The sequence below is a fragment of the Protopterus annectens genome, chromosome 2.part0 (genome assembly GCF_019279795.1).
Source record: "Protopterus annectens isolate FY-2018-M chromosome 2.part0, PAN1.0, whole genome shotgun sequence".
Classification (NCBI taxonomy): domain Eukaryota; kingdom Metazoa; phylum Chordata; order Ceratodontiformes; family Protopteridae; genus Protopterus; species Protopterus annectens.
Window position 1 is genome coordinate 1213145072 of NC_056728.1, and position 14232 is coordinate 1213159303.

The 14232-nt window shown below is 39.8% G+C and overlaps 1 protein-coding gene across 1 annotated transcript in view; it reads right to left on the reverse strand.

Annotated features, from left to right (window-relative positions):
* GUF1 (GTP binding elongation factor GUF1) overlaps positions 1-14232 on the reverse strand; it is an 839924-nt gene that overhangs the window by 192692 nt on the left and 633000 nt on the right. The window contains exons 12-13 of the mRNA XM_044061397.1: positions 12406-12549; positions 12164-12297 (exon numbers count right to left, since the gene is read on the reverse strand). Of these exons, the coding sequence (XP_043917332.1) occupies positions 12164-12297; positions 12406-12549 (278 nt within the window). The remainder of the gene's footprint in view (positions 1-12163; positions 12298-12405; positions 12550-14232) is intronic.

Below are 14232 nucleotides of genomic sequence, written 5' to 3' on the forward strand. Positions count from 1 at the left end.
GTTATATTCTTCTATCCTGGTAATAATACAGCTGTGTCTCACTCACTGAAATCTTTCTGATGTATAAAAGTTACAAACTCAGTTTTCTAATTCTGCCCTGTTCTTTATCACAACACATGCCCCAGGTTAATTCATCTCCATTTTTATCTGTTCTAAGATGCTTACCACTAGCAAGAAACTTTACCTCTGAAACACTTTTCAACACTTTCCCCAAGTCTCACTCATTTTTCCCATTGAATAATGAAGTTCTTCATAATACGACTTACATTTTTCTTCCATTATCAGTTGATACTGAAACAAATCTTGGGCTCATTTAATGTGTAACAACTTAACCTTTACTCATGCTTCTTCATTAACCAAACCCTCCCAGTATATATTAATAATAAAAGTGACATATTAGAAGTCTAGATCCTGGATAATATTTCAAATATTTGAGTCTTAACTGAAAGATGATAACCACCCACCATTTCATAAATGATCTCCTCAGAAAAACTGGGAAGGGGAATGTTGTATTGGTTATTTAATAAATATCCTCTGTAGTTACAGGTTCTACTCATGAACAAGAAAGATTCAAACTGGCTGGCCATTCAGGTCACCACCTCTTTAGAAATGCTAGAACATAACTTATCATTTACAAAACTAACTATTTCTATCATTGAAAATTTTGGACACTAGACCTAAAAGTATTATGAGCATCTGCAGACTTCCCCAGCATAGTCCACCTCAATAAAACATTGTAATAAAGTTAGATATAATTTGGGTTTACCCATTTGGTTTCTTAAAGTCATGGCAACCTTCACAGTAATAATGTCTCCTTACTAGATCTTCTTCTGAAAGATGCTGCAGTGCTCTGTTTTACTTAACAGTCTAAGTGGTTAAAACTGTGGCACAGTTACTGAAACATTCTACTTTGTTACAAAATAATATAGATAACTACATTTTTTTTGTCCCAAATACTTATTTTCTCTGCTTCTCCCTTCTCTCTACTAGACTGAGTTTACAGCATATTACCTTTTTTCTCTGTTTCTCTGTACTGTTTTGATATTTTTTATATTTCTCAGCCTCTGACTGTTCACTATCTTAAGATCTCCTAAAATCATCTTCCTAATTTTATTTATAACAGTTCTTATTTTTATTATCTACAATTATGTATTGTACATGCCCAATATGCTATTTTTGTTTCGGACATTTCTCTTATTTACATGTACTGTGTGTTTATATTAAATAGAGACTATTCACAGGTAACAACTGACTAATTCCTCTGTTTTACTTTTATACATTGTACATATGTATCCTATATCAACTATTGTACTATGTTATAAAATGTTTTATGTTATGTACTATTTTCCCAAGGGAAAAAGAAAGTTATTGTGTTTCTTTCTAATTTTCTGCAAAGATTGTGTGTGTGCGCGCACGCACGTGTGTGAGTGTGGTCAGCATCACAAATGTTTACAACAAAACACAGAACACAGACAATGCAAAAGTTGACATGCTACTATACTTGCACTGAGCAATAGCCTTGGCACGTACAACATTAAAGGAAAAAAAAAACATTGATTTTTTTTTCAGGGAGCAAGCCCACTGCATCTTCTCACTCCCACACTAATTATATACAATAACTCAAAGAATGCACAGTACCAAGGAAAGGGCATATTCCCCAACCCTGGGAACTGTGAGGTCTCGCACACCTGTCAACCATTTGCTTAATCAACCAAACTGTGTTGACTAAGCAGATATCAACTAAAAGCAACTTCAACTATATCTGGTTTTCCCACCATACTGTTGGAAGTAATGTACATGTACTTGCTAGTCAGACATTTCCTGCAACAGCAAGGACCAGGAGTGTTTTGAGGAATTTTATGGTAACCCCTAACTAATAAACAGCGTTTTGTGCGAGGTGAACTCTGCAGGGGTATTCTTGGCTAATGCTGTGTGGACTACAATGTTATTTTGCTTACAGTATGAATTAGTAAAACTGTTATTAATCTGTTTTCTTTTCTGAGGTAGCAACCTGAATTAACTGATTTGTTAGAAGGGTTAGTTCAACTGGGGACAGCTAATTGGACCAGACTTCTGGATTCCATGAGGTTGATAGTTAGATTAAAGTATATAGTCTGATTGTTAGATTAATGTACATAGTTTGATTGTTAGTCCCAACATCTGTAATATGTGCTCCTACAAGGCACAATTTCAATTAGCCATCAATGGCAAATTTATTAAAAACAATCTTCTTACAGAGGCAGTTTTATTTTTCAGCACACTGTTAACAGCATAAAGGAATGCCAACAATGAACAACAGTATGACAATGCAGTATTACCTCATTAACTGTTAATAAAGTAATGACCAGAAAAGGGTTTGGCTTTTTAAATCAGACATTCTCTTTCTACAAGAAGCATGTTTGATAGAAGATGTTGAAGGAAATGGATTGAACTAGTATGCAATTTTAAATAATTAACTATTCTTAGTTTTTTTATGTATTTATCAGCATATTATTCTCCTATGCCCAAATGGACAACTTAGTCAAGTTCTTTTGTAGACATGCTCCATCTGTAACACATGTAATCAATGTACTCATAGGTCATCTGCATACAGACAGTAGAACACCTCAGTTGAAAAAGACAGATCTGTAAGATACAATTTAAACAAGTATGGACCTAGTATAGAGGCATGTGAGACACCCTGACTGTAACCTCAAGCTTCACCTGTCAAATTGCAGTATGACACTTGCCACGTCCTATTAGTAAGCCATGCAGCTACCCATCTTCTCAAGAGTGCATCAATACCTAGTTGTTGTAATTTACTGATCAGTGTGGACTATCAAATGCTGAAGTTAAATCTACGTAAAATTACATCACAACACAATTTTTCATTCATAGCTGTTATTAAATTTCTATAGAACATCATGTTACAGGTGGTAATAAATCTATTTTCAACATATGCATGCTGATATATGGTTTTGTGTTCTATCTTGTATAGTCGTGTAGGTCTCTGCAATCTTACATTTAACCATTCATTCAGATAATATGCTTCATGTATACACTGCTCTTTCTGCACAAAATACCTAAAAATGTACACTTAATATTTTAGGTATACCCTTTTTCCTTCATCTGTCCATCTAGAAATAGGTGCCCTCACACTGTCTTCTAAGTGTCTTATTCACCCATTTCACATCTCCCCTTTCTCACCCCTAAAGTGAGAACAGATTTAGATTCTATACCCCCCATACCCCCTGTCCTCCTTTCTTTTTTATTAAAATCATATCCTTTGCTTGTATCTTCTTGACTAAGTTGAACCTTATATTCCTGTAAAAGCATCAGAAATTAGCACAGTACACCAGCAGGGACCTAATCAGTGCTCATTTCTGGAATCTATTTCCCTAAGGCTACATACAGCATCTGAAAGACAAAATATAAGTTATGCATGGATGTTTCATTTTGAATTTGCTTTTAGATGATTAGAAATATCTTTAGTTCAGTGCCTAAAGGTATTTATGATCAGGGACAGAACTTGTGTCAGCAGTTTGTGAAACACTATTTTTGTTCCAACCCTAGATCCTCATGGATGAAAATGTGTGAGGAGTCCCTTCTTGACAAAACTAGCAACAGATTTTTTTTTCTTGTTGTTAGAGGAGTTGGATGAAATACTCATACTCAGAGAAATACAGTTTACTTCCTGGAATTTAAATGTCCTAAGGAACCCCATAAAAAGGAGTAAAGGTTATGCCTGTGTAAAGAAGTATAGACCTCATATCCTGCTACTAAAATAGACAAATTTAGTAGATGCTGTATTTGGGGAGGGTGATCCTCATACAGGTTGAGTGGTAACATGACAGCTATAACCTTTATTAGGATAGGAATACTGTTTGAGTTACTAAAAAAGAAACCAGGCAGTGAAAGCAGGTATATATTAACAGGAACTTAGGAAAGGTTAAAATAATTGATTGTCTGACCCAGGGATGAAAGAACATGAACTTGTAAAGTTCCTGGGAGAACAGTTAGGCTACTGTGAAGGGATAAATAATAAAGGCAAGGAAATGGAATTTGATGTATACAGTAGACAAGACACACAATGTGATATTTAACCAACCTTAAGTCTGTTTCCTGCAGTGTAATACATTTCCTGTTACATATTCTGCTTGTACTATCAATTACTTCCTTGTACCATCTTGTATAGTTTTGTTTTATTTCCATCTAGATTTTTCAATTCAGACTGAAATTGGTCCACTGAAATCAGAATTCTAGCCTGGTCAAAAAATTCAAATAAATAATCGTACAAATAAGAAAATCATTTTAAAGGGAACTAGTTGGGTGATGAATGAGACAAAAACAGAGGGATGAAATATCACCAATAAAAACAAAGGCCCATTAGGATGGACAAAACTAGGAAATTAAATCATTATCAAGATTTAAAACATTGGGAAGAGATGAACATAAAGAAACCTCTATGTTAGGATCAGATTGAAGCTAGATATGCCTTAAACAGTTGTATACGCAGCTGATTACAGTTCTCAAACAAATTAACCTTTACTTATTGAAGAAGGAAGATTGGAACCTTTATATGTTAAGAGGAACTAAAACAGAACCTCAAATTTAGAAACTGTTGGTTAGTGAAGTACAGAAAATTCTTGTGGGGGTGAGGCAAGTACAGACTTTTAAATTGGAATGGGAGAGTCTGAACACACAGATTACAAACGAAAGGTCAGCAAAGTTAGTTTCTACTCTTAGATATGCTACCAGGTCCAGAAAGTTCAGATTTGTTGGGTGTCAGTGTTTGTTTAAATATTTTATACACCTTCTAGTCTGGAAAGAATGGTTCGTTCTATCTTCCCTAGTTATTAGGGATATAAGAAAGACAAGTTGGATAAATTGAGACTGAAATTCTTAATATTTACAGAACTGAACTGAATAATTTATGTGATGGCACATGGCCTACACAACTTTCAGTAATGGAATGGAATTGCTATATAGGGGTGAAAACATTGTTTTGCAGATCCAAATCTGTACTCTCTTAACAGTCGAGAAGTGTGTAACCCATAAATGGAAGCAAGTTGCAGCACCATCAAAGGATGTCATGATAGAGATAATGTGACAAATCCAAGGCAAGGAACAACCAACAAAGGATCCCGAGGTTATTCAAGACTCTGAATGGATGTCCTGCTCTTTGGATAAGAACAGTTAAGCTTCTATTCAATAATGTGAAAATATATACAAAGTCTGAAAGAATCACTGCCTGAGGGGAAGATATGTTCCAAATAAAGAATAAAAAGTATTATAGAAATGACTACTGAGAATGGGGTTTTGGGTAGGAAGAAAGTATATGAGGACACAAAAATGGTTCATTGTACTTGATTGATAGGAATGAATGTTACCTGTCAAAATTTTGCCTTTGCTGTTTGGTTAGCTATCCTCAATAAAGTTCAGTTTAATCAAATACATACTTTTAAGTGACAAATTATTCAAAGCATTTTAGGTCAGTTACAATTGTACTATGCATTTTAATTACTGAGAGCTGCTGAATGGTAAGATAATTTCAAAGAATTGTCCATGAAAGAGGAAACAGCCAATTCAGCAGTTGCAAAGAAGTAGGAAATACATTTTCTCTGCTTGATAGAAAAAAGGAGACGATATGCCTACTTATTCTGCTCAATAAGCATTGTTAACATTCTAACTTAACATTTCTTTACCTGTAAAATGCCCTATGAAGTACCTTGATGGAGTCCTTAACTACCACCTAGTCCAGAAGTCTATTTTACGGGTTTACAATTCTCTGTAGGAAGAAGCATTTTCAAACATCCATGGAGCAATTAGTCTATGCAATATGCTGCCCATTTCCCATCTTCGCCTATACTTCCTATATTGGATGGCTCCTTTGATCTTCACGAAAATGATCTTGTGGATCCGTATTATGTCCACCCCCAAAAAAAAAAAACACACAGAGTGGCTTCTGCCCTACTGAGAAGAGGTCCATCTCTTATAAAAAGAAGTTATGTGCTAACCATAATGTTCCATGCGAGTTGTTCATCTCGCCTTTATTCTTACACATGGGTACACAGCTGAAACATTGGCTCCAAGTCAGCTGCTTTACTAGCTAAAGATCTCAGAATAGCTCGAGGCCAGACCCCTATCCCATGATGCTCTCTGTCCTACCCCAGATCTAGTTTGCTGAACTCAGCATGAGCAAGTATAACTCACAAAATACTCCAGCCAGAGTAAGAAATCCCAGAACAAGACAACCAGACCCCAAGTCTAACCATTCTTCGAGACTCTGGAGGGGATAGATGGGTGGGAATGTAAGAATAAAGGCGAGATGAACAACTCACATGGAATGTTATGGTAAGTACATAGCTTCTTTATGTGAAGTTGTTCAATATCGCAGTTTATTGTTACACATGGGTAGCGTCCCAGGCACCCTAATCATGGGTGGCTCACGGGAGTATATTCCTGAGGACAGTGGAACCAAAGGAAGCACTGCCCCTAAAGGCCCTGTCCACTTTGTAATGAGAGATAAAGGTATGAGGCTTAGACCAAGTGGCAGCTACACATATAGTGTCCAAAGGTAAATGAGCCGTATAAGCCAAAGATGTGGAGACAGCTCTAGCTGAATGGGCCTTCACACCATGTTCTAATGTTTGGTTCGCTGAAGTGTAGATAATTTTGATGCAGTCAGTTAACCACTTGGAAAGAGTAACTTTAGAAACTGGTAATCCTTTCCTAGCTTCAGCATAAGATACAAAAAGTTGGTCAGATCTTCTAAATTCCTTTGTCCTGTCCAAATAGAATCTCAATTGTCTGTGGACATCAAGTTTATGCAACATGTATTCCAACTGATTAGAATGATTACTGAAAAAGGTTGGAAGTTCACCAGTTTGGTTCAGATTGGTCTCGGAACACACTTTTGGCAAAAATGAAGGATTAGTTCTTAGTGATACCCTGTCTGGATGAAACAGTGGTTTGGCAGAAAGGGCTTGAAGCTCAGATACCCTGTGTGCTGAAGTAATGGCCACCAAGAAAATAGTCTTCCAGGAAAGAAACTTCAACTGACAGGATTATGCGGGTTCAAAGGGCGGAAGAATAACAAGTGACAGCACAAAATTTAGATTCCAGGAAGTAAAGGGCTGTCTAACAGGCGGCCTAAGATGAATGGTGCCCATAAGGAAGGCCCGACATAATCTGTGAGATATTAAGTTATAACCTTCAGCTCCGAGGTGAAAATTCGAGATGGCAGCCAATTGGACTCTAATAGTGGTAAGCTGCAGCACCTTTGTGAAAAAGCTTAGAGAAGAATTCCAGGATACTAGGAATCGGAGCAACATGGGATCCAATGTTATACTGAGAAGCCCAAACAGCAAATACCTTCCATTTACTAGCATACAACTTTCTGGTAGAAGCCTTATGAGAAGATACAAGAATGTGCTGTACCTCCAAAGAAAAATCACGTGACCTGGCTAATAAGGGAATTGGAGCAGCCAAGCTGTCATTCTGAGGGAATGAAGGGAGGGATGGAGGGCCACTGACAAATGTGTCAATAGGTCTGGAACTGAGTCTAGAATCCAAGGTTCCTCCAGTTGATAGTCAGAGGAAGGGGAACCAAATCTGACAAGGCCAAAGAGGGGCTATTAAAATTACAGTCCTTCCAAGGGTTTTGGCTTTCTGCAAGAACTTCAGAATTAGGGGTATAGGTGGAAAGGCATACAGGAGTCCCGTGGGCCAATCGTGTACGAGACAGTCCCTTGGGCTGTCCACCGGCGGGGGATTCAAGGCAAAGTAGCTTCTGCATTTGGCATTCATAGGGGATGCAAACAGGTCAGAGCTCTGGAATATCTTCTCCACAACTTCATTTTTGAGAGACCACTCGGTGTGGTAGCAGAATGGCTCTGCTCAATTTGTCTGTTATCACGTTGGATTTCCCTGGGATATGCGTTGCTATCAGAAAGCGCCCGGTGGACACAGCCCACTATCAAATTCTCAAGGCCTCTCAACACAGGGGATAAGACTTGGTTCCCCCTTGCTTGTTGACGTAACAGACTACCGACTTGTTTGTCTGTCTATATCACAATCGTCCCTAGAGGAAGAGAGTCGTGGAAGTGCTGCAACGCCAGAAGCACTGCTCTCAACTCCAGAACATTGATGTGCAACTGTGACTCTGTGTCTGACTAGGTGTCTTGGGCTGTTCTTCCCTGAAAAAGCCCCCCCCCACCCTATCAGAGAAACGTCTGTGGTCACCGTGGCTGATGGCCGGGGGAGAAACGTCTGTGGTCACCGTGGCTGATGGCCGGGGGAGAACAAATGGTCGACCAACTGAAACTTGTTGGCTGGTCAACCACCAGCGAAGATCCTTCTTGCAAGAGTCCGTAATCATGATTAAGAATGACATGGACAGTTGTTGGTACGACCACTGGGTGAATAGTAAACACTGAAGAATCCTCATGTGTATACGTCCCAGAGGAACTGCTATGAGTGTAGCTGCCATGGTGCTTAGGAGTTTCAGTACTTGATGGGCCGGTAACTTTCTTCTCTGCAGAATGTCCGAGACCTGGTTTCGGAGATTGGCTATTCTGTCCAGGGTCAATCTTACTGTGGTGGTGGTAGTGTCTAGTTCTGCTCCGATAAAGGAGATACTCTGTGAAGGCGACAACGCAGACTTTTTGAAATTGATAATGATGCCTAACTGAGAGCAGAGATTGAGTGTGTGATTCCTGGACAGAATTAGTTGATGCCTGGAGGTGGCGGTAAGGGGCCAGTTGTCCAGATAAGTAAACACTCTGAATCCTAGATGCCTCAAGTGAGCAGTAACCACTGCCATGCATTTGGTAAACACTCTGGGAGCTGTTGCGAGTCCAAAGGCCAGTGCTCCGAATCCTCTGCCGCCAGGGCGGCGTTTTCAATTATTACCCCCTCCTCTGCTCCTGGAGGGGGGTTCACTACGTCTGTTCTGGAAAGCTCCTTGGGACTTTCAGAACTGCATTTTTCCACCTTTCTGCCCTTTGGGGTATGGTCTGGTAGGGGTGGAAAAATGGACTACTAAGGCAGAGAGAGTCTTTCCCTCCTGCTCACAGCTAGTGAGAGTCTCCTTGACTTTGGGCCCAAACAGAGAAGAGCCATCAAATGGGTTGGTGACAAAGGAAGACTTGAAAGCTTCCCCAAAGGAGCATAAGTGCATCCAGGACTGTCTCCGAAGAGCTATCGCTGAACCCGCAGCCCGACTCAATCCATCGGCTACATAGGAAATGAGTCGCATGGACAAGTTCACAATGGAGTTAAGGGTATTAAGTTGTGCTGTCACTTTGCCAGAGACAGCTCCATCTGTATTACCCTGCAGAGTATCTCCAAGCTTTTTCGGAAGATCTCTTTGAAGACAGGTGAAATGAGCCAAATAGTTAAGCGATTGCATGGCAAAGGTCACAGAACTAAAGATGCGCCACCCGTATCTGTCCATCATCCTAGAATCCCTATTAGGAGGATGGACAGTGGAACAGGTTTCTGACATCTCTTTCTTGGTGGCCACCGCCACCACCATGGCATCAATGGGGACTCCCTTAGTGAGAAACATCTTGTCTTGGGGGGAGGTGATAAATTTGCTGAGCCTCCGAGGGACCAGTTCCATAGAATCAGGAGACTCCCACGCCCTTCGAGCGACCAATTCCATCAACTCGTCGAAGGGTGGAGTCACCCAAGAGGTGGAAGGTTGAGACCCAAAGGCCTTCAGGAGCACCGACATCCTCAGTGGGGCTAATGGACTGCCAGTCACCCCCTCTGCTTCAGGACTTCCAGGATATCCGCAAAGGAGATATCCGAGGGGGACTGTGGGGACCCTTCCGATTCCTCTAAGTCGGTGTCTGATGTCAAAGATTCGTGAGGGGAATCTAAATGCCTCCTCTTGCATAATCTCTTCCTGGGAACCTCATCAGTGGGGGCTTCTGTTGAGTTCTCAGTAGAGCAAGGGTCACCCAATGGGGTTACCTGAGGCTCCGGGTCCCGACGCTTCACAGGGACCTGCAATGTAGAGGCAGAACATGGCACTTTAGGGGAGGAAGAGGAATGACCTGATGTGTGTGTCTTAGATGACATAACCCTCCTCATCAAAGGAACCACTGCTCTGCCTGAGGAAGCTGCCGGTTCTGAAGAAGACGGCAACTTTCCCGGCACCGAGACAGAGGGCTCTGTACCAGAGGACAGAGCCGAGCTCATCCGCGTCAAAGCCCCGAGAGGAAGGGTCGTAACAGATGCATCAGTTCAACCCCCCCCCCCAGAACCGATGAGTGTGTGTCGGCTTCGAGACTTTTCCAATGGAACTGAAGACGTCAGTATTGATGGAGCCGAAGGCACTGGAACAGGCCTCAGCTCCGAAGGCTCCACAACCATCAGATCCTCCTCCTTGGCTCCGAAGGCCCTGCTCAGCTCGGAGTATTCACAGCCAGTGGGACGGTCTCAGGCCTCGGACCCTGTTGGGTCTAAGCCGATAGCAATTTAGCCAGTGCCGGGTTCTCCAGAAGCCTCTGCACCACCCAGTCCACATCCACATATGAAAGGGTCCTCGAAGAACGGGTCGAAGGAACCGAAGACACCACCGATTGAAGGATGGGTGACTTCAGAGTTTCGGAGACCAACTCCAAGATCGGATACCAGCTCCAAAACACCTGCTCGGTGCACAGCTCTGAAGACTGCAGAGCCGGTGACCACACCTTCACAGAAAGGCTTGGAGATGATGACCTGGCTCCGAGGACACCTTCGAATACTTCAACCCCTTCAATGACTTGGAGGTCTGATCAGCCTTATCCAAGGCCTCTTGAAAATCTGACTTCAACAAGCCTCTATCTACCAGTTTCCTTCTTCCTTCTAATAAAACCCTACTGCTGAAGGAGTGGCAGATAGAGCAATCCTCCTGGAGATGAACAAGCCTCAAACAAACACAATTTACATGTGCATCCGTAATGGACATCTTCTGCCCATATTTTGGACACTTCTTGAAGCCAGATTTTTGTTTCTCCCTATGATCAGCCATGTTATACAAAACAGAAATATGCAAGTATGCTATAGAAGTTGTCAGATCCCCGAACAACCTTTACTCTACAAAATACAGTAACTCTAATACAAAAACCCGGTTACTGTACTAACCACACTGCACACAGTAAATATGTCAACAGTCCTAAGTTGCCAGATCCCTGTACAACTAAAGGATATAAATGTAAGTTTTACTGACAAACACACCTATCTAACTAGCACACTATATATATATATATATATATATATATATATATATATATATATATATACATATACATATAAAAATGTATGACTGTATAAAGGATAGGGGTAACCAAAAATGGCCAAGGCCTAAGAGGAACCGCTCTGTAACAAACATCGACTGTTAAATATAAAGGATTCTAAAGGCTAACTTGCCTAAAAGTTATAAGAATTAGAAAATACAGCAACTACTTCAGTTATCTAAAGAAATACAGCAAAATGTTTGTCAAAAAACTAAATGAGTAAATTCTACTGGCCAGAGCTCTCTGACGACCTTGCGATCAGTTGCAGTGGCAAACTAGATCTGTGGTAGGACAGAGAGCATCATGGGATAGAGGCCTGGCCTTGAGCTACTCTGAGATCTTTAGCCAGGAAAGCGGCAGACTCGGAGCCGAAGGTGTAAGAATAACAGGCGAAATTGAACAACTTCACATTCTCTGTTCATATAGTTTCCTTTTCATCATATACAGTTTTCTGTCAACTTTCTTCTGGATTCCATCCATCAACCTAATGCCCTTTTCCTTATATGGCCTTAACCTGACCATTGTTTTATCAGCCTTCTCTATGGAACTAAGTTAATAGCCTTGGTAAAGTCTAGGTAGATTAAGTCATCTGTGTTTTTTATCAAGGTAATCTGAAAACAGTCTTTGAACTACATCAAGTCTGACTGATAGCTTTTTCTGGCCATGATTCTATCTAGACTGGTGCCTTGAATGATTACTATCCTCTAGAAAAGGAACCAGCTTTCCCCTTAGGACCATCTCCTCTTTTTTATTATTCCTTTCTTGAAACAATGCCAACATCATTCTATATATTTTCACAACTATTTTTTTTATTGAAGGGAACAAGAATATGTGATACCACTTTGTTTTCAAGGAATTAGCATTTATTTGAAGAAGTTTGGTATACGTCATTTTACCTTGCATATCCAGATGAGAGAGATTTCAAACTGTCATAAAAGTCAACGACAATTTCATTTAGTGGAAAGAGATATTTCAGCATAACTCTGTCATCATCAATGTAAACCATGCTCTTTTGTTCTGCCCTTCGATCCTACAAATATAAAACCAGAACAGCTGTTACAGTTCATATAACTCTGCAATAATTATGTACAAAAACACACATGTTCTCAAGGGAAAATGTACATATGATGCAGCAAACCTGGCAGAGTGACATTATTCTCCCAATATAATCGCCTGGTGTGATAACGGTACCAAGAACCACTGGCTCCAAATATTCGACCACATGAGACTTATCAGGAAATTGTGTTGGATTAAGGATAGTTATCTCTTCTGTGCCATATTCCTGGAAACACAGAATATAAAGTAATCAGTTCTACAAGTGCATACCTTTGTTAAGTTCTGCAAATAAAAGATAAAAATCACTCTTCATTAACGGATTTCCTATGTACAAGCCGATATGGCTTATTTTTAACATTAGTAAGTATCAGTTTTACATGAACTGAGAGGGAAGGGAATGGTGGGAAAATAACAAATGAAGCTGAAAACAAAAAAAGGAAATGAAGACTACAGCTCAAAATTCTGGGTTACAGGCAACATCTCAAGCAATGGAAATAGAAGAGGAATACATCATACTCAAGGTAAAATTAAAAAAAAAAAACAACGTATCTGGATCAGGAATTTATTGTTCCCCACAGAAGATTAAGGGAGATGTTTGTTCGTGATCTACAAGACATGAACTGTTACAATTTGCCAAAACTTGGCTGTGTTTTGTAATACTTTTCTGATGTGAGGAGCTTTTCTTCCTGGGTCTCCACTGAAAATGGACATATATCTAGTTGGACCAGCCCGGTCAACAAATGTAAATTAAAATAAAATAAATAAATAAGACATGGTGTGAGGCTGCCAGTCCAACTATCTGGAATATTGTAAATAATCATATGTCATTTGTGAATATTAATATAATCCATAGGCTTGTCTTACAAATGTAAGACAGCTATATGCTGTGTGTATACTAAACTACTGGTACAGAAGTGTGTGTTGAGCTGTATGTTATGTACTGAGCTTCAAGAATGTAACCACAGTGTACCCTGCTGGAAAAGAGCAGAAATGTGTATAAATGATATGCCTGTGCAAATGTATATTTTCATAGCAGAAGTTGGAACATACATAGTTAACTTACAAAACTCTAAGAAAATAAGTTGAAAAATAAAGAGTTTTATGATGTGTGGTTAATTAATACAGTAAGAAGATAGGATGTCTACAGCTAGAAGTTCTTTCTATTGTCTTGAAAAACAGAAATAATTACTAGGTTTCAAATGTAAGAGTGTTTAACTGTTTTACGACTTCCAGTTCTAGGCAAACTTCTGAGACATATGTACCTCTGACACAGAGGTGCTAAATTCTAAGTCTCTGTTAGCCTAGAAACTGGAGGCAGGTGACAAAGAGTGATGTCATTCAGCTAACCCAGCAGTAATGTTTTGACATTAATTTGGGAACTGTCTCAGAGATTTTGCACTTTGTATTTGTCTTTGGACCTAGAACCATCCTCTCATCAGCACTTCTGCCTTGCTAATAGTAAGTACTAGATTACAGTGCTCTCTCTTAGAGATAGATAGGAATACAGTAAGATTAGTTTACATGTTTTCTGTATTTCTGCAAGACTGTCCTGCAATGTTGTTTTAAAATATTTCCTGTGATTCTGAACTCTGTAGTCACTGTACTGAGGTATTAATAGTCTTGTTCTTTTATTATTTATTACTAAATATATTTAAACCTTTTACTTGTAGCTGGTTTGTTTAAAGATATTTAAGTTCTTAGAGTACTTGCATATGTATTTGGTGACACTGTACATGCCACTCAAATAGCCTTGCAAGTCTTGGTCACACTTACCATTTGGACAATAGTAACATCACACAGAAGAATTGGTCACCCTTTGCAAGGGCCTTATAGTAGCTGATAACGAGCTGGTTGATGGCAGTGATAACTACCTTTTAGTCTGGATAGAAGGCGGCATTGCTAGTAAACC